The following is a 19,216-nucleotide window of genomic DNA, read 5'->3' as shown; positions in this document are numbered from 1 at the left end:
GCCCTGGGGGCTGTGGGGGGTGGGGCTTAGGCTGAAGGAACAGAAGGTTACCAGGCGTGCCCCCCACCCCTGGTCTCAGAGGGCAGGGGACCTCACCTGGGAGCCCAGCAGGCTTCCTGGGCTCCAGTGGTCGGGGCAAACACCCTCCTCTCCTCTCCTGCTCCTCAGTCCTGGAGGGCCCCCTCCCGCCTGCCTCTCCTGATCTCCCCAGCCTCCCTCCTATGCCCCCAGCACCCGCATGGCCTGGAATGGGGCTTTGGAGGTTGGGGGACAGGCTTGGGAGCTCAGCAGGCTCCCCGGGCCCAGTGGGCCAGGTGATCGCCCTCTGCTCCTCTCCCGCTCCTCCCGGAGAGTCCCTCCCACCTGCCTCTCCTCATCTCCCTGACCTCAGGGGAACCGATCCTGTCTGGCCTCCACTTCTCCTCCCCTCTCAGTCTCCCTACTTCTAACTGGTTCACTCCCATCTCCTTGGGCATCACAGCCCCGCACCAGTGGCTGGCAGGCGTCCTAGTTGTGGGGAGATGCTAACTCCAAGTCTTCCCACACCGCCATCTTCACCAATGTTTTTTTTTTTTTGTGCGGTACGCAGGCCTCTCACTGTTGTGGCCTCTCCTGCCGCAGAGCACAGGCTCCGGATGCGCAGGCTCAGTGGCCGTGGTTCACGGGCCCAGCTGCTCCGCGGCATGTGGGATCCTCCCGGACCGGGGCACGAACCCGTGTCCCCTGCATCGGCAGGCGGACTCTCAACCACTGCGCCACCAGGGAAGCCCCCACCAATGCTTTTATAAGTAATAGGCATTCAAAAAATATTTTTTGAATTGAAAAAAAATTACTCTATTAATAGCTTTTTAAATGGTTTTTGTGGCACAATATTATTTCTAATTGCCTTAAAGAGTGTAAAATTTTCCAAAAAATTTTTCTTAAAATATATTTCACTTTGATTTGATTTAAACCTGTGCTGTGTACTTTTTTGATAGTAGGGGATGTGGATGGGAGAGATACCATGAAATCATATATCAAATAACTAAATATTCTAATTAAAAATTTTGGAACTATTATACATATATACATTTAAGGTATTATGATGACTGTGATGATGCTTGTGATGTTATAGATTTAGATGAAATGAAGTACAGAAGTTGTTTGTTAGTGAATTTTCATCCTGCAACTTTTTCATATGGTTTATAGTTTGTGCTTAGTAAATAGAAATAGATGTTAATTTTATTTATTTTATTTTTACTAGAACAATATCCTTTTTGTTGGGAGTGTTGGACTGATTATTTGGACTTACTTGTAAAATAAATGTAATAAGAACTTTTTATAGAGTGTTCTTTTTAACTTCTCACAGGTATTATTCTGCTCTAAAAACTATGGAACAATTAGAGAATGTGTATTTTCCCCGGGTTAGTCAATACCGGTTTTGTCAGCTAATGATAGAAAATCTTCCTAAGCTCCGTGAAGATATTAAAGAAATCTCCATGTCTGATCTCAAAGACTTTTTGGAAAGCATTCGCAAACATTCTGACAAAATAGGTGAAACAGCAATGAAACAGGTGAGACTAAAAAGTAGAATTTTATTTATTTATTGAAGTATAATTGATTTACAGTGCTGTGCCAATCTCTGCTGTACAGCAAAGTGACTCAGTTTTACACATACAGACATTCTTAAAAAGGAGACTTTTAATTTAATGTTCGTTAATAATCTAGGTTATAGAATATACCAAAGTTTACTTTTTTTACTTATATAAAATACTTGTTTTTGTTTAGTTTTAGCCTTTTCTTAGCTTTCCTTATTCTTGTTTAGAATGGATTTCATCAGCATTTCTTCTTTGGTTTGCAGTTATTCCTTATTTAATTAAGTAAAGTTGATCTAACTTGATTCACCAACTGATCTCTCAGCAATCTTCCCCATGTATGTAGTATCACATTAACGTTTTTCAGCAAATTTGGTATAAAATTAGCTAAAAAGTGGCAGCCACAGAGGTAAGTGGGAGCCCTTTTATGCTAAGGTTATAAATTGTTCTCTTTTTAAAGCAAATTGAAAGTATTATCTTTGAATTAACTCCTACAGCTCAGTAACAAAAAGGCAAACAATGGGAAAATATTTGGCAGTTATAAAATTAATGTACCTACCTTTTGAGTCAGCAGTTACTCTCCTAGGTATTTACCAATGAGAAATGAAAGCGCATCCTCACGATGCTCGATGCTCAGCAGCTTTGTTCACAACTAGCCAAAAAACTGGAAACAAGCCAAATGGACATCAAAAGGAGAATGGATACACAAATTGTGCTATACTCATGCAATAGAATATTACTTAGCAATAAGAAGGAATGAATTTCTGATATGTGTAACAACACATATGAATCTCCCAGACATTATGCTGAGCTACAGAAGCTGGACACAGAAAAGCGCACACTTATATCTATTTGTATGCAATTCTAAAGCAGGCAAAACTAATTTAAGGTTAAAAAAAAAAAATCAACACAGTAGCTGTCTCTGGGTGGGGAGATTGCCTGGGAAGCGACACAAGGGAACTTTCTGGGGAGATGGAAATGTTCTATACCATGACAAAGTATATCCGCTTGTCAAAATTGTATAGTTAAGATCTGTATATTTTACTGTATGTAAGTCTTATCTGAAAAAAAATTGTAAGGGCTTCCCTGGTGGCGCAGTGGTTGAGAGTCCGCCTGCCAATGCAGGGGACATGGATTCGTGCCCCGGTCCGGGAAGATCCCACATGCCACAGAGCGGCAGGGTCCGTGAGCCATGGCCGCTGAGCCTGCGCGTCCGGAGCCTGTGCTCCGCAGTGGGAGAGGCCACAACAGTGAGAGGTCCGCGTACCGCAAAAAAATAAAAAATAAAAAAATAAAAATAAAAAAATTGTAAACAATGCATGGGGGGTTTGTGGAGTGAATAGGTAAAGACATAGATGAAACAAGGATGTATAAACATTAATTGTTGAAGATAGGTGATGTGAACTTGAGAGTTCATTATATTTATCTGTTTACTTTGTATTTGAAATTTTCAGTAATAAAAAGTTTTAAAATTATTTAAATGAATTAAAACTTCTAAGAGTTCACTTTTAAAAACCCCCAATAATCACAGTGTCATCGAAATAAAGCTATGTTCATCATGCTTTCTAACTCCTGATTTTTTCTCAAGTATTACAAACTACTTTAGAGAAGCTTTTATTTTCTTTTTAGAAAAAATTTTAATTAATTAATTAATTGCGGTAGGTGGGCTCCTTAGTTGCGGTAGGTGGGCTCCTTAGCTGTGGCTTCAGGGCTCCTTAGTTGTGGCAGGCGGGCTCCTTAGTTGTGGCATGCGAACTCTTAGTTGCGGCATGCATGTGGGATCTAGTTCCCTGACTAGGGATTGAACCTGGGCCCCCTGCATTGGGAGAGTGGAGTCTTATCCACTGTGCCACCTGGGAAGTCCCTCTTTTTTCTTTTTTTTTAAATTGAAGTGTCGTTGGTTTACAGTGTTGTGTTTCTGGTTTACACCGAAGTGATTCAGTTATACGTATACATATTCTTTTTCATGTTTTTTTTCCATTATGGTTTATTACAGGATACTGAATACAGTTCCCTGTGCTAAACAGTAGGACCTTGTTGTTTGTCTGTGTTATACATAGTAGTTTGTATCTGCTAATCCCAAACTCCTAATTTATCCCTTCCCCACCCCCTTTCCCCTTTGGTAACTCTTAAGTTTGTTTTCTGTGTTTATGAGTCTGTTTCTGTATTGTAAATAAATTCATTTGTATCATATTTTATATTCCACTTATAAATGATGTTGCATGGTATTTGTCTCTTTCTTACTTTCTTCACTTAGTATGATAATCTCTAGGTCCATCCATGTTGCTGCAAATAGCATTAATTCATTCATCCTTTTATGGCTGAGTAGTATTCCATTATATATATACACCACATGTTCTTTATCCCTTCATCTGTTGATGTACATTTAGGTTGCTTCCATATCTTTGCTATCATAAACAGTGCTGCTGTGAACATTGGGGTGCATGTATCTTTTCGAATTAGAGTTTTCTCTGGATATGGCCCAGGAATTGGATTGCTGGATGTTATGGCAACTCTATTTTTAGTTTTTTAAGGAACCTCCGTACTTTTTTTTCTGTAGTGGCTGTATCGATTTACATTCCCACCAACAGTGTTGGAGGGTTCCCTTTTCTCTACACCCTCTCCAGCATTTATCATTTGTAGACTTTTTAATGATGGCCATTCTGACTGGTGTGAGGTGATACCTCATTGTAGTTTTGATTTGCATTTCTCTACTAATTAGCAATGTTGAGCATCTTTTCATGTGCCTGTTGGCCATCTGTATGTCTTCTTTGGAGAAATGTCTGTTTAGGTCTTTTGGCCATTTTTTGATTAGGTTGTCTGTTCATTTTTCTAATTAAAGAAATATGTCTGTATCAGATTATTGCCACAGCAGAGGAAATTAAAATTCAGTATATGAAATTTCTTCCTATTTTAACTTTTAAAGGATTGGCTATAAATCAGATAACTCCATTATATTTCTATTAATTGTTTCAGCTTTACACAGTATTATATTCTATGTTAACTTGCCTTGTTTAATAGATTGTTTTACTTTGAGGATACATTGATTTTGAAAATTCTTTACCAGGATGAATTTACTTTAAAAAATGAAAACAATGTACAATAATGTAGGACTTGTGAGGATATACAATAATGTTTTTTAAAAGTTGTCTCATTTAAAAAAAAATTTGTAGTTAAGTGTTTCTTACCTGTAGATGGACTATAGCAGATTTTCTTTTCTTTCTTTCTTTTCTTTTTTTTTTACTTTTCTCATTGTTTTATTATTATTTTTTAAATTTTAATTTTTTTATTGAAGTATAGTTGATATACAATGTTATATAAGTTACAGGTTTACGATATAGTGATTCACAATGTTTAAAGGTTATACTTCATTTATAGTTACTTTAAAGTATTGGCTCTATTCCACATGTTGTACAATATATCCTTGTAGCTTATTTTATACCTAATAGTTTGTACCTCTTAATCCCATACCCCTATATTGCCCCTCCCTCTTCCCTCTCCCCACTGGTAACCACTAGTTTGTTCTCTATATCTGTGAATCTGCTTCTTTTTTGTTATATTCATTAGTTTGTTGTATTTTTTAGACTCTATGTATAAGTGGTATCATACAGTATTTGTCTTTCTCTGAATTCTTTCACTTAGCATAATGCCCTCCAAGTCCATTCATGTTGCTGCAAATGTCAAAATTTCATACCTTTTTATGGTTGAGTAGTATTCCATTGCATGTGTGTGTGTATGTGTGTGCGTGTGTGCGCATCTATATCTCACATCTTCTTTATCCATTCATCTGTGTATTGGACACTTAGGTTACTTTCATATCTTGGGAATTGTAAATAATGCTGCTGTGAACATTGAGGTTTATGTATCTTTTTTTTTTTTTTTCTGGTACGCGGGCCTCTCACTGTTGGGACCTCTCACTGTTGTGGCCTCTCGTTGCGGAGCACAGGCTCCGGACGCGCAGGCTCAGTGGCCATGGCTCACGGGCCCAGCCACTCCGCGGCATGTGGGGTCCTCCCGGGCTGGGGCACGAACCCATGTCCCCTAGCCTCGGCAGGTGGACTCTCAACCACTGCGCCACCAGGGAAGCCCTATGTATCATTTCTAATTAGTGTTTTTGTTTTTGCTTTTGGATGTATACCCAGGAGTGGAATTGCTGGATCATAGGGTAGCTCTATTTTTAGTTTTTTGAGAAACCTCCATACTGTTTTCCACAGCGGATGCACCAATTTACATTCCCATCAACAGTTTATGAGGGTTTCCTTTTCTCCATATAGCAGATTTGATTTTCAAATTATTTTGATAGTTATCTCTTGTTAAGATTAGTTAAATACTTGGTTGACAAAAGTTCTTTTTTGTTTGTTTGTTTTTTGTTTTTTGGCCACGCTGAGTATCTTGTGGGATCTTAGTTCCCTGACCAGGGATCAAACCCAGGTCCTGGTAGTGAGGGCACTGAGTATTAACCACTGGACCTCCAGGGAATTCCCCAAAATATCTTTATTTACTGTAAATAAGAAGAAGCTACTAAGCAGAATTTAAACCACACTTTTTGCCTCTCTTTTCTATGAAAGCTAGGCCTGGGGCTATTTTCCCTACCATTGGGATGGTGGGAATATGGTTAGTTGTGGGTGGTGTTATAGGAAGAGAAATAGTAGAGGTGTAGGCCAGCAAGTTAGAGTTTGAACATCACATTAGTAGCCTGGAAAAAATAAATATTAAGAAAGTGTAAGAGAGTAAGATTTGAAGCCAAGTTCAGGAAAAGAATCCAGAGATTCTGAATCTAGATAATATGATTATTCCAGAGAACTATATAGGTTAAGAAAGCCCCGGTAGAACCAAAAGATTGGACATTAACTCACTGTTAAGCTAGAATAAAGTGTGGGATTTCATAGTTTTCCTCTGAAGAGCTCCTCTTTCTCCTCCACTGCTGACACTTCAACAATTCAAGATGCTCACAGGACTGCTGGTACATTTTATGCTAAAATGGGAGTCAGAGAAGCAATTGATTCTTCCCATAGCACCTCCCATTATTTTCAGGATCTTAAGTCTTCCTGAGTGATTGCCTCTGATCAGTGAATGTTCTTCCCCACTGGTGAGCTCTTCAACTTTATGTTCTTGCCTTCAGTATCTTTATTCTTGTTTTCAGTACTTTTTCTCCTACATGTGAACAAGGAATTATGTGTATGCCATGGGGATTAAAAACACAATCACATGGAAGATTTTTCAGTGTGAAGATGTGAACAGTAGTTTAAAGTTCATGTTCCGTTATACATTTTAATTAAGAGTTTCATTATTAAACTTATTCTCTCTGACCTGTTTTTCGTAGAATGGTTTTGGACATTTTCTACCTAGGCAGTCCATCAAATCATGGGCTCTAGGACTTAAGGTTTATAAGAATTTCCTGCTGGGCAGGAATAGACTTCCTGGTTCACCACTATTTTCTTCTCTTTTTTTTTGTATAAACAATCAAGCTCCCTACCTTTGCAACCAAAAGACAGATGTTTTATACAGAAACCTTTCCTAATCATCTGTCTATAGGGATTTTTTTCCTTACAATATTTCCTTTAGAATGTGTCTCCCACGAAACTGAGAGGTTAGAGAGTTTTCTTATGGTGGAACAACTAGAGTCCTTAAGATCTGGTAAGAAAATTTGTGTTTTGTTCAATTTTGGTTTCCCTTCTTGCACCCATTTAATATCTTATGTTTTTTTTGAGCATTGGAAGCCTTCTGGAGTCTCTCATAAAGTGTCATCACTTTGTCAGAATCACAGTTCGGTTCTGGAATCTCCTTAGGTGACATAAATGGAAACCTTGTACTTTGCTAAGTAGCTCCCTCCCTTGGAGGTTCTCTGTATCTTGTGTTTAATTCTGTGATCTCATGTCCCATTTATGGATTTGCTTGTTATATATTCACTCGAATGTCCTATAGGCACTTCAAACTTAGCATTTCTGAAAGTAACCTCATTATCTTCTCACTAAATCTGTGTTTTCTGTATTTCCTGTCTCAGATAGCAGTATCTCCTATTTTCACAAGCCAGAAACTGGGGAGTACTTTAGACTTTTCAGGAGTATTTATACTCTATGTAGTTTGTTACAAAGTCCTACTTAGTAACTATCAGTTTTACTTCTAAATATCTGTAGATTCTGTATCCTCTGCTGTACATACCCAGACTGTTGTTATATCAAATTAATTATTCTCCTTATCTCTAGTCTTTTCTCCTTTTGCTTATTATCCTAAAATTCAACTTTAACCACATCACTCACTCTTCAGTGATTCCCAGTTACTCTTTACCTAAGTTCAGATTCCTCAGCATGAAACAAAAGCCTCATCTCTGGATACTCCCTCTTCCTGTGTGCTACAGAAGTACACATCTCATAAATTTTTGACTACACTGGTTATTTCCTCTACCTAGAATGCCTTCCATTCTTCTAAATTTTCCAGTCTGATGAATTGCTGCTTTTTTTCCCCCCAGAAGCTGACTTAAGTATTACTTCATCTGTAAAATCTACCTTCCTCTGTCTCACTACTGCTAGTAAGAGATGGTCTCTTCCTTCTCAGTGCATATGTCTGTTGTACTTTTCACACTACACTATAATTGCATATTTTGTGTTTTTAACTGGACAGTGAGTTTTTAAAGTGAGGGGATATATCCTATTTATTTTTACCTTCCTGGGATCTAGCACTGTGCCCAGCATGAGATGCACAAAAATTTTTTTTTTTTGAAGGAATTTAGAGCTGAGCTTTAGCTTCTCTAGGGAGAATTTTTTAAAGTAAAAGGCAGACTTGCGTTTGTAGTGTTTTTTTTCCTCATTCTAATGTGATAGATGAATCCACTATGAGTAGTCTGATGCTTAATTAGTCATTAAATACCTAAAGTTCATAGTCTCAGTTAACATTTTCATATTATATCCCCTGGCACACATTTTAATACTGTTCTTTAGGGGAGAACGGGACTAAATGGTCAAATAAGTTTTGGAAACCTGGGTTAAATAAAGTTAAGCATATTTCTTATGAATTGTAAATCCCCTGGAAGGGAGGTAAAGTATGTAACACTTATCTTACTTATTTGAGCATAGAACCCTTTTTTCAAGGAGTATCTATTGATAATGTGTGAAATGTTAGTTTTGTACATAACACTGTTTGGAAGCAGTGTTCTAAATAAATGATTTTTTACTCTGAAAACCAAAAATCATAGACAAAATAAGTTTGGGCACAGAGGGAGAAAGGGAATTCTGATTTTTTTTTTTCAGTGAGTAGGTTAATAATGGTAATGGAGGAGAAGGGATAATGATTTTCTTAAGCACAAGCCTCTGGAGCCAGCCTTAAAGTCTAGGTGAGGGCAGAGCTAGATTTTTGTGATTTGCATTATCTGATTACCTGGGATTAGAAAGGTCTGATTAGCAGTAGTGTATTCCTCAGAGAAAATTCACCCGAAAGAGACAGTGGATAAACTTTCTACATGCTAACAGAACAGAGTAGCTACGATCTGACCTATCACAACAGAGGGAATGTTCCACTAACATGCATTATGTAAGGAAATTAAAATCCTGGAATTAAGCCCATGTTTTTTTCAATCTCTGATAATGAAGTTCTGATAGTGAAGTATCACTAAAATGTGTAAAAAAAAATACAAGGCTTCTCAACTTATTAATCTGTATAAATGTTCATTTTGTCAATAATTAAGTCAGTTGTGGGATAACAGCTTCTGCATTCCTAGTCTTCACAAGCTGTGGTCATTTTCTGTGGAAGATAAAATAAGCTTGCAACTTGATACCATAGTTCCTTCTGTGAGGTTAGTAGACATTTTTCTCTACAAATAATCCATTGAAGTTAAGGCAGTATATTTTATGTATGTTCCTGTATGTATCATATCTTTTAAATTTTCTAGTGTTTTTATTTTTATTTATTATTTATTATTTCTTTTTGCGGTATGCGGGCCTCTCACTGTTGTGGCCTCTCCCGTTGCAGAGCACAGGCTCCGGACATGCAGGTTCAGTGCATGGCTCACGGGCCTAGCCACTCTGCGGCATGTGGGATCTTCCCAGACTGGGGCACGATCCCGCGTCCCCTGCATCGGCAGGTGGACTCTCAACCACTGTGCCACCAGGGAAGCCCAAATTTTTCTAGTGTTTTTAGATTCATGTATTTGGTTTTCCTCTTAAAAAAGAATTAGTGGTAATTGTTTTGTAGAACCTTGACAGTGCTCCAAACCAAAGGTCATTAAAATAATTGAATCATTATTTGACCTGAATCACTCAATGGAAGATGAGTATACTCATTGGTAATTGATATAAAGCTTAAATCTAGGATGCAAAACAAAGTCTAAATAATGGAACTATTAGACATAGACTTTAATATTAATTAATTAATAATGGTGTGGCCAGAAAGTTCATTCGGGTTTTTCTGTAAGATGTTATGGAAAAACCCGAATGAACTTTTTGACCAACACAATGTATTCAAGGAATTATAAGACAAGATTGAGAAGTTGGAGATCATTGGAAACCATAAAGCGAATCATCTTGAGATTCTAAAACTGAAAATATATTAACAAATTAAGAACTCATCGTATAGGAGGCAGAACATATTAGACACAGCTGAAGAAAAAATTAATGAACCAGAAGATAGGTCAGAGGAAAATATCCAAATTGAAGCTCAGAAAGACAAAAGAATGGAAAGTACAGGAAAGGGCTTAGAGACATATGGGGTGAGGTGAAAAGGTTTAATGTATATGTAATTATAGTCCCAGAAGGAGAAAAGAGAATAGGGCATAAAAAATATGGACAGACCTTGAAGCCACAAAAGTGCTATGAATTCTAAGCAGAAGAAATACAAACCCATATTTAGGCATATAATAGTAAAATACTGAAAACAAAGAAAAATTTTAAAACAGCCAGAGGAAAAAATGTATTATCTTCAAAAGGACAATAATAATATCAGTCAATAGCTGACTTCTCAGCAGAATCAATGGAAGCCAAAACATAGTGAAAAGTATATCTGAAGTGCTGATAAGCCTTATGTGTCAACCTAGAATTCTGTACCTAGCAAAAATCTTTTAGAAATGAAGGTGAAATGAAAGTATTTTTCAGATAAATAAAAACCTAGAGAATTTTTTTCTAGCAGACCTGCACTAAAGGAAATGTTAGTGTTTTCAGACATAAAATCATCCCAGTTAGAAGGCCAGAGATGCAGAAGTAAATAGAAAGGGCAACTATTTGGGATAAAACTACATATCTATTGGCTGTATGAAACAAAATCATCTTATAAGGTTTATGTATGTATAGAATTAACAGTGTGAAACAACAACCAGACTTAAGTTGGGAGGGGAATTGATAATGAGTTTTAAAAACTCTGTTAAATTATGCTGCTTTCAGAAGACATCTTACATATAAACATATAGAGAGGTTGAAAGCAAAAGGATGGAAGAGTTGTATCATGAAAAGATTAACCAAGAGAAAGCTGATGTATGTACATTAATATTAAAGTAGGCTTTAAGACAGAAAGCTTAAGAAAGAGTAACATTTCATAGTGATAAAAGGTTCAGTTCATCAGGAAAATAAACAATTCTAAATTTATTTCTGTCTAATAACATAGTCTCAAAATATGTAAAAGCAAAAATTGTCAGAATTAAAAGGAGAAATAGACATCTTGACAATCATAATAGATTTCAACACTCCTCTCAGTAACTACTAGAGCCAATAGGTATAGTAAGGATTTAGTCCTTTAAAATAATTATTAGCAACCCTGACCTAATTGACACATGTAACACTGTATCTCTTAATTTCAGAATATACATTTTTAAAGAACTTCATCAAAATTGATTATGTTTTAGTCCATAGAGGAAATGTCAATACATTTCAAAGGATTGAAATAATATAGAACATATTCTCTGGCCACATTGGAATTATTCCTGAAACTGGTAATAAATAGATAAGTAGAAAATCCCTATATATTTGGAAATTAAGAAATAAAATTCTAAATAACCCATGGGTCAAAGAAGAAACTCATTTGAAACCAGAAAATATTTTGAATTGAATTATAATGAAAATGTGATATATGAAAAACTTGTAGGATATGATAAAAGTCAAGTTTAAGGGAAATTTGTAGGCTTAAATTTATAAATTAGGAAAGAAAGGCAGAAATCAATGATCCTAAGTATCCATTTCAAGAAGTTAGAGAAACAGTAGCAAATTAAACTCAATGAAAGTAGAAGTATTGATATGACACAAAAAGCATAGGCAACATAAACAAAAATAAGTGGAATTACATCTAACTCAAAAGCTTCTGCATAGCAAAGGAAACAGAGTGAAAAGACAACCTACGGCATGGAAGAAAAAAATTGCAAACTGTGTATCTGATTAGGGGTTAGTCTCCAAAATATGTAAGGAAATCATACAACTTACTAGCAAAAAACAAAACAAAGCAAAACTAATCACCTGATTAAAAAATGAGCTAGGGATTTGAAAAGACATTTCTCCAAAGGAGACATAAAAATGGCCAACAGATATATGAAAAGATGCTAACTTTATTAACCATTAGGGAAATGCAAATCAAAATCACAATGGGATGTCACCTTACACCTCTCAAGATGGCTATTATCAAAAAAAACAGGGCTTCCCTGGTGGCGCAGTGGTTGAGAGTCTGCCTGCCGATGCAGGGGACACGGGTTCGTGCCCCAGTCCGGGAAGATCCCACATGCCGCAGAGTGGCTGGGCCCGTGAGCCATGGCCTCTGGGCCTGTGTGTCCGGAGCCTGTGCTCCACAGCAGGAGAGGCCACAACAGTGAGAGGCCCACATACCGCAAAAAAAAAAAAAAGATAGTAAGTGTTGGTAAGGATGTGGAGAAATTGGAACTCTTGTAAAATGTTGGCGGGAATATATAATGGTGTAGCTGCTATGGAAAACAGTATGGAGGTTCCTCAAAAAGTTAACAATGGGGACTTCCCTGGTGGCGCAGTGGTTATGTATCTGTCTGCCAATGAAGGGGACATGGGTTTGAGCCCTGGTCCGGGAAGATCCCACATGCCACAAAGCAACTAAGCCCGTGTGCCACAACTACTAAGCCTGTGCTCTAGAGCTCACAAACCACAACTACTGAGCCTGCATGCCACAACTAGTGAAGCCCACGTGCCTAGAGCCTGTGCTCTGCAACAAGAGAGGCCACCACAATGAGAAGCCCGAGCACCACATCCAAGAGCACTGATCGCCACAACTAGAGAAAGTCTATGCACAGCAATGAAGACCCAACACAGCCCCAAAAAATTAAAAATAAATCAACTAATTAAAAAAAAAGTTAACAATGGAGCTATCGTATGTTCTACTATGGGTATTTATCTAAAAATCCTGAAATCAGGGTCTTGACGAATATTAGCACTCCCATGCTCTTTGCAGCATTATTCACAATACCTAAGATGTGGAAACAGTGTAAACGTCCATTGACAAATGAATGGATTAAGAAAATGTGGTATGTACCTATAATGGAATACTATCCAGCCTTTAAAAAGGAAATTATCAGCTATCTAAGTTAGTCAAATGCATAGAATCGAAGAGTGGGATGGTGGTTGCCAGGGGGAAATGAGGAGTTACTAATCAACAGACATAAAGTTTCAGTATAGATGAACAAGCTCTAGGGAATTCCTTGGCAGTCCAGTGGTTAGTGATACCTACCAGGGTTCTTGGTCTTCCCTAATCAGTAGAAATTGACTAGAGGCCAGACAAGAAATTCAGCCAAGGCTTTACTGGGGCCCCTGCTGCAGCAGGGGGGAGCGAGAACAGACAACAGGTTCCCTTGCTTGCTTACTCCCTGAGGAGGGGTGAGCTTGTTCCTTATATGGGGTGAGGGTAGGGGTGTGTCCATGGGTCAGGCTGGAGGGGTGGCTTAGGTGTTTTGCCCACCCTTTAGGTGGCCTAATGTGTAGAGGGCATGCTCAGTACCCTGCTTTTGCTCTGGGCTCTTAAAAAGTGGCAGTGGGGATTTTTGGTCCCTTTGTATCTTTTGTCCACAGTTTGCCCCAACTGTGCATGCATGCAGTTATTTTTAGTCCCTTATAGTTTCTTTGTATTTTGTTGCTGGAGGAGAGGTTCGTCCAGGTGCAAGTATTGCAGCACTGAAGCAAAGGGTCCCAGGTCCTAGGCCTGTCTCGGTTAGAACTCCGAGCTTTCACTGCTGTGGACCCGGTTCTGTCCCTGGTCGGAGAACTAAGATCACACAAGCCGCACAGTGCGGCCAAAAAATAAAAAAGTGATGAACAAACTCTAGAGGTCTTCTATAAATATCAGTATTATACCTATCAACAATAATGTATTAAATTATTGATATACATATTAATAATGTAATATGTATGTACACTTTAAAATTTAAGAGGGTAGATCTCATGTTAAAGTTGCTTACCACAATAAAATAAAATTGAAAAAAAGAAACTGGAAGGAGATAATCAAGAGTAGAAACCAATATAATAGAAAACAAAATACAAAAGGGAGGATCAACAAAGACAAAAGTTGGTTCTTAGTCTTTTCAGATAAAATTGATAACCCCTGCAAGACTGTTGAAAAAAGGAGGGTGCAAATCATGAACAAAAATGGGACATCATTCCAGATCCTACACCTACAGACATTAAAAAGATGAGAAGGGCTTCCCTGGTGGCGCAGTGGTTGAGAGTCCGCCTGCCGATGCAGGGGACACGGGTTCGTGCCCCGGTCCGGGAAGATCCCACATGCCACGGAGCGGCTGGGCCCGTGAACCATGGCTACTGAGCCTGCGTGTCCGGAGCCTGTGCTCTGCAACGGGAGAGGCCACAACAGTGAGAGGCCCACGTACTGCAAAAAAAAAATAATAATAATAATAATAAATAAATAATAAAAAGATGAGAAAATATGAATAACTTCTTGAACCAATTTTGATTACAATAATTTTTCAAATAAACTTAATTTTTCTTTTTCCCAAATAGGCACAGCAGCAGAAACTCTTCAGTGTTATTCTGCAGAAGCAAAATAATGTAAAATTTGGGAAGACTATGTATATAAATGATAGAATTCCAGAAGAAAGGAATGAAATTGTATTGAAACCTGTATTTGAGGAAGAGGATGAGAATGAAGAGGAGGTGATGGGAATTTGTTTCTTTCTCTTTCTTTCTTTGTATCTTTTTTTGTTTGTTTCTTCCTTCCTTTCTTTTCTTCCTTTTTTCCTTTCTTTCCTTTCTCCCTCCCTCATCTATTATTGGATGTTTTTTTTTTCTCTTGAGTTGTAATGTTGTCTGTGTGACACTCACTCAGTCTTGCCATGTGGAAACTGAATTTACGTAGATCAGTTTGTAATGAGCTATTAGGGCAAAGGAGTCATCTGAAATGTTAGACTGAATAATTGACAGATAAACAAGATATATTGTAGATTATATTTGTAAGCTGCAGATAGTTGAACCTAGGTTTTCTGCCATAATTAGCAGTAAAAGTGTAAATTTAATGATATTTTTGTAGTGATCACTCATAATTTAATTACTTGTGGCAGACATTTAATTGCATGATGGCTTAACCTTGCCATTTAGACTAATTCTGGATAGCCTACCTTTTTATCCTTCGGCTGGTGCTGAGATACTACAAAATAATTTTAATATGATTAAAGTTAAGTTTTCAGTTTCTTAAAAAAGTTTTACTAAGTCTAGAAACCTTGAAATTGTCCTAAATATTTGCTTTCTTTTATCCTCTTCAGTCAAATTCATTCCTAGTCCTAGTGCTGCTTTTGTTCCCTCCTCGAAGTCTTCTGTTGAGCCTACTTTTTATCTTTTCTGTTGAATTCCTTTTGAATTTAGTTAATACCATAAGGAGTCTAGTATTCCCAATTGTTTATAAGTTTCACCTTGTCAGTGAGATTTTAAATTCTTTTTCTAAGGACACTGTTGGGGTGTAGTAAGAACTTTTAATTGATTGATTAAAAAGGAACCATATAAATATGTGTCCATGGCTTCTCTGTGTCTGGGGGAACCAATGAGTGTTCAGTATGTACATTTGCATTATATACCTGAGGATGAGTGAGTCTGTATGTATTTGTGAGTGTGTGTGTGTATATATGTGTGTGTACGTATATGTATGTTAATATGTATGTATGTATATACATTTATGTTTGCATATATAGTAGATGTCTGATATACAGATAAATAAACAGCCTTGAATAGTTTAATGTCTTTCTAATGTGGAATTAATGTGAACTGATTAGTCCCTTGAAATGAAATAAATGTTTTTGAAATCTACTTTTTTGCTCTTTCTTAATCAATATTCAGAGAATCTCTGTAAGTCTTTTCTCCCTTGAGATTCAGAATGGTAAAAATGGACCATCTGGTCTTCGTGTTTCAGTTTTCCCTAGTCTGTTTTGTATATCTTTAATTGCTGGGAACATTGCCGTCAGGCCCAACACCGAAATCCATACTCTAATTATTACTACATTTTGTTTCTATCATTTTCCGAAATAAGTAACTCTATAATAAAAATAATTTAAGTTCACTCAGAGGATTCATGAGAATAGAAATGTGTTCCTTTAAAAAGAGTTTATTTCTCAAGTTTAGGGAACTTTATATTACTGTTTCTTTAATTGTAAGGTATACTTTAAAAAATATTATTAACATCTCAGAATCAGGAAACATCTTAAAATTGATGATACTACAGTTTCAAGTGGTAGTGGTTTTTTTTTCTTTGTTAGTGTTCCATAAAATAATAATGATGATTTCTTCAATTTGATGAAATAATTTTAAGTCATGCATAAGAGAAGGAATTTCATCTATAGCTAAATCATACATTTGTGCATCATCTTTACCAGAAGCAATAATGATGTATCTAGTTATCCATAGCAATTTTCTGGTAATCTATCAAGCATGTTAAAGATATACAGTCTCTCCCCTTTATTACCTTATAATCTAAAATAGTCAACAATGATGATAAATATATGCAGAATGAATTACTAAACAAATGCCAAAACAAAATAAAAAAGGCATTGTGTTTATAGTGTGTGCTTTTTATAGTTGATAAATGTTATAACACAAAGTGCATGAATCTCCTTTTCTAATTTTATATTATTCAACAGTAGACTAGTAGTTTGACCTATAATTTTTAAAAAATGGTTTTATTTTTCAGGTCTTAACTGTTCAGGATCTTGTTGATTTTTCCCCTGTTTACCGATGTTTGCACATTTATTCTGTTCTGGTAAGTATCTTTTGTATATGTGCATGGGTATATATATACATATATATCTCTGTGTGTGTATACATATGTGTGTATACACATTTGTGTGTGTATATTTGTATTATTAAAAAGACAGGTATGCATTTTAGGCCTGCTTTTTCTAAAGGCTGACCACCAGCTCATTGAGCTCTAAACCTTCATGCAATATTTACTTGTGAAATATCCACTGTGTGTAAGGCATTTACTTTTTTCTTTAACTTAATCATGGTGCACTTTCAAGTATACTTTTCATGTATGTTAAAAGAACCTTACATTTCTCCCTTCTTGCCTTTGTACTGTTGTATCGCAGTTACTTTTAAATATGTTACTTCTACATTTGTTTACCCCACACTACATTGTTACTAGTTTTGGTTAAACAATTATCTTTTTTAAAAACATGATTGCACTATTCTGATATAATTCATATACCCAAAATGTTACCCTTTTAAAGTATACAGTTCAGTGGTTTTAGTATAATTCACAAGGATGTGCAGCCATTACAACTAATTCCAGAACATTTTATTACTACAAAAAGAAACCTCTTACCTGTTAGCAGTCACTCCTTATTCTCCCCTCCCCCCAGTCCCTGACAACCATTAATTTACTTTCTGTCTCTATGGATTTGCCTATTCTGGGTATTTCATATAAATGGAATCATACTATATGTGGCCTTTTGTGTCCAACTTCCTTCATGTAGGTAGAAGTTTAAGTTATTGATTGAGATCTGTCTTCTTTTTTATTTATTAAAAAAATTTTTTTATCTTTATTTTTGGCAGTGTTGGATCTTTGTTGCTGCGCACGGGTTTTCTCTAGTTGTGACAAGTGGGGGCTACTCTTTGTTGTGGTGTGTAGGCTTCTCATTGCGGTGGCTTCTCTTGTTGTGGAGCACAGGCTCTAGGCGTGTGGGCTTTGGTATTTGTGGCACGCAGGCTCAGTAGTTGCAGCACACGGGCTTCGTTGCTCCGTGGCATGTGGGATCTTCCTGGACCAGGGCTCGAACCCGTGTCCCTTGCATTGGCAGGCAGATCCTTAATCACTGAGCCACCAGGGAAGCCCTGGCAGATATATTCTTAACCACTGTGCCACCAGACAAGTCCCTTTCTTCTTTTTTAATACAGACATTTAAAGCTATAAATTTCCTTCTAACTACTGCTTTAGCTGCATTCCATGAGTTTTGGTGTGTTGTGTTTTTGTTTCCATTTATCTCAAAGTATTTTCTAATTTCCTGTGATTTCTTCTTTAACCCATTAGTTATTTAGAAGTGTGTTTAATCTCCATGTTTGTGAATTTCTGTTCACAAACAAAAGTTCTTCTGTTATTGATTCCTAATTTAATCCCACTGTAGTCACAGATCATACTTTGTATGATTCCAGTCCTTTTAAATTTATTGAGGCTTGTTTTATGGCATAACATATGCTTTATCCTGGAGAATGTTTCATGTAAACTTGAGAATAATGTGTATCTGGCTGTTGTTGTGTGGTGTTTTCTATAGCCATCAGTTAGGTTTAGTTGATTATAGTGTTCAAATCTTCTTTATCTTTGTTGATCTTTTGCTTGTTTCATCTGTTATTAAAAGTGGGATTATTGAAGCCTCCAGCTATAACTGTCGAATTGTCTATTCTTCCTTAGTTCTGCCAGTTTTTGCTTCATATGTTTTTGAGGCTTTGTTGTTATGTGTGTATATGTTTATAATTGTTATGTCTCCATGGTAAGACCTTTTTTCATTATAAAATGTCCTTCTTTGTAATATTTTTTGTCTTAAATTCTATTTTGGCTGATTATAGTATAGGCACTCAGGCTCTTTTGGTTACTCTTGGCATGGTATATTTTTTTATTATGTTATTTTTGACCTTTTTGTGTCTTTGAATCTAAAATGTGTCTCTTGTAAGATAGCATATAGATGGATCTGTGTTTTTTTTTTCAGTTCAGTCTGCTGATCTCTTCCTGTTGATTGGATTGTTTAGTTCATTTATATTTATGTAATTACTGATAAGGTAGGATTTACATCTACTGGTTGTTTTAATATGTCTGATGTCTTTTTTTGTTCCTCTCTTTCTCCATTATTGCCTTCTTTTGCATTAAATAGATATTGTCTCATGTACCATTTTAATTCCCTTGTCATTTATTTATACGCATGCACACACACACACACACACACACACATTTATATATTTAGTATTTTCTTAGTGTTTGCCCTGGGAATTACAAATAACATCTTTATCTTAAAACAGTATAATTAGTTCTCATTAATCCCTCTCCTTTATGTTATTGTTCTCATACTAATTTTATATTTACACATTAGCCATTGACACAGTTTTATAAATTTATAATTCTTTATGCAGTTGTTTTTTTAAATTAGAAGAAAAGAGTTACAAACAAAAATGCACATACACTGTCTTTATATTTTCCTCTGTATTTACTTTTACTGGTACTTTTAATTT

The 19,216-nt window shown here is 36.5% G+C and overlaps 1 protein-coding gene across 2 annotated transcripts in view; it reads left to right on the top strand.

Moving 5' to 3' along the window:
- EXOC6 (exocyst complex component 6) overlaps nt 1–19,216 on the top strand; it is a 194,943-nt gene that overhangs the window by 40,748 nt on the left and 134,979 nt on the right. For both annotated transcript variants that reach the window (XM_060114007.1, XM_060113927.1), the window contains exons 6-8: nt 1,349–1,553; nt 14,516–14,668; nt 16,689–16,757. In XM_060114007.1, the coding sequence (XP_059969990.1) occupies nt 1,349–1,553; nt 14,516–14,668; nt 16,689–16,757 (427 nt within the window). The remainder of the gene's footprint in view (nt 1–1,348; nt 1,554–14,515; nt 14,669–16,688; nt 16,758–19,216) is intronic.

The sequence above is a fragment of the Mesoplodon densirostris genome, chromosome 1, assembly GCF_025265405.1.
Source record: "Mesoplodon densirostris isolate mMesDen1 chromosome 1, mMesDen1 primary haplotype, whole genome shotgun sequence".
In the NCBI taxonomy this organism is placed as follows: Eukaryota; Metazoa; Chordata; class Mammalia; order Artiodactyla; family Ziphiidae; genus Mesoplodon; species Mesoplodon densirostris.
Note: the sequence above shows the minus strand (reverse complement) of the source record. Positions and strands in the feature narration are given on the sequence as shown.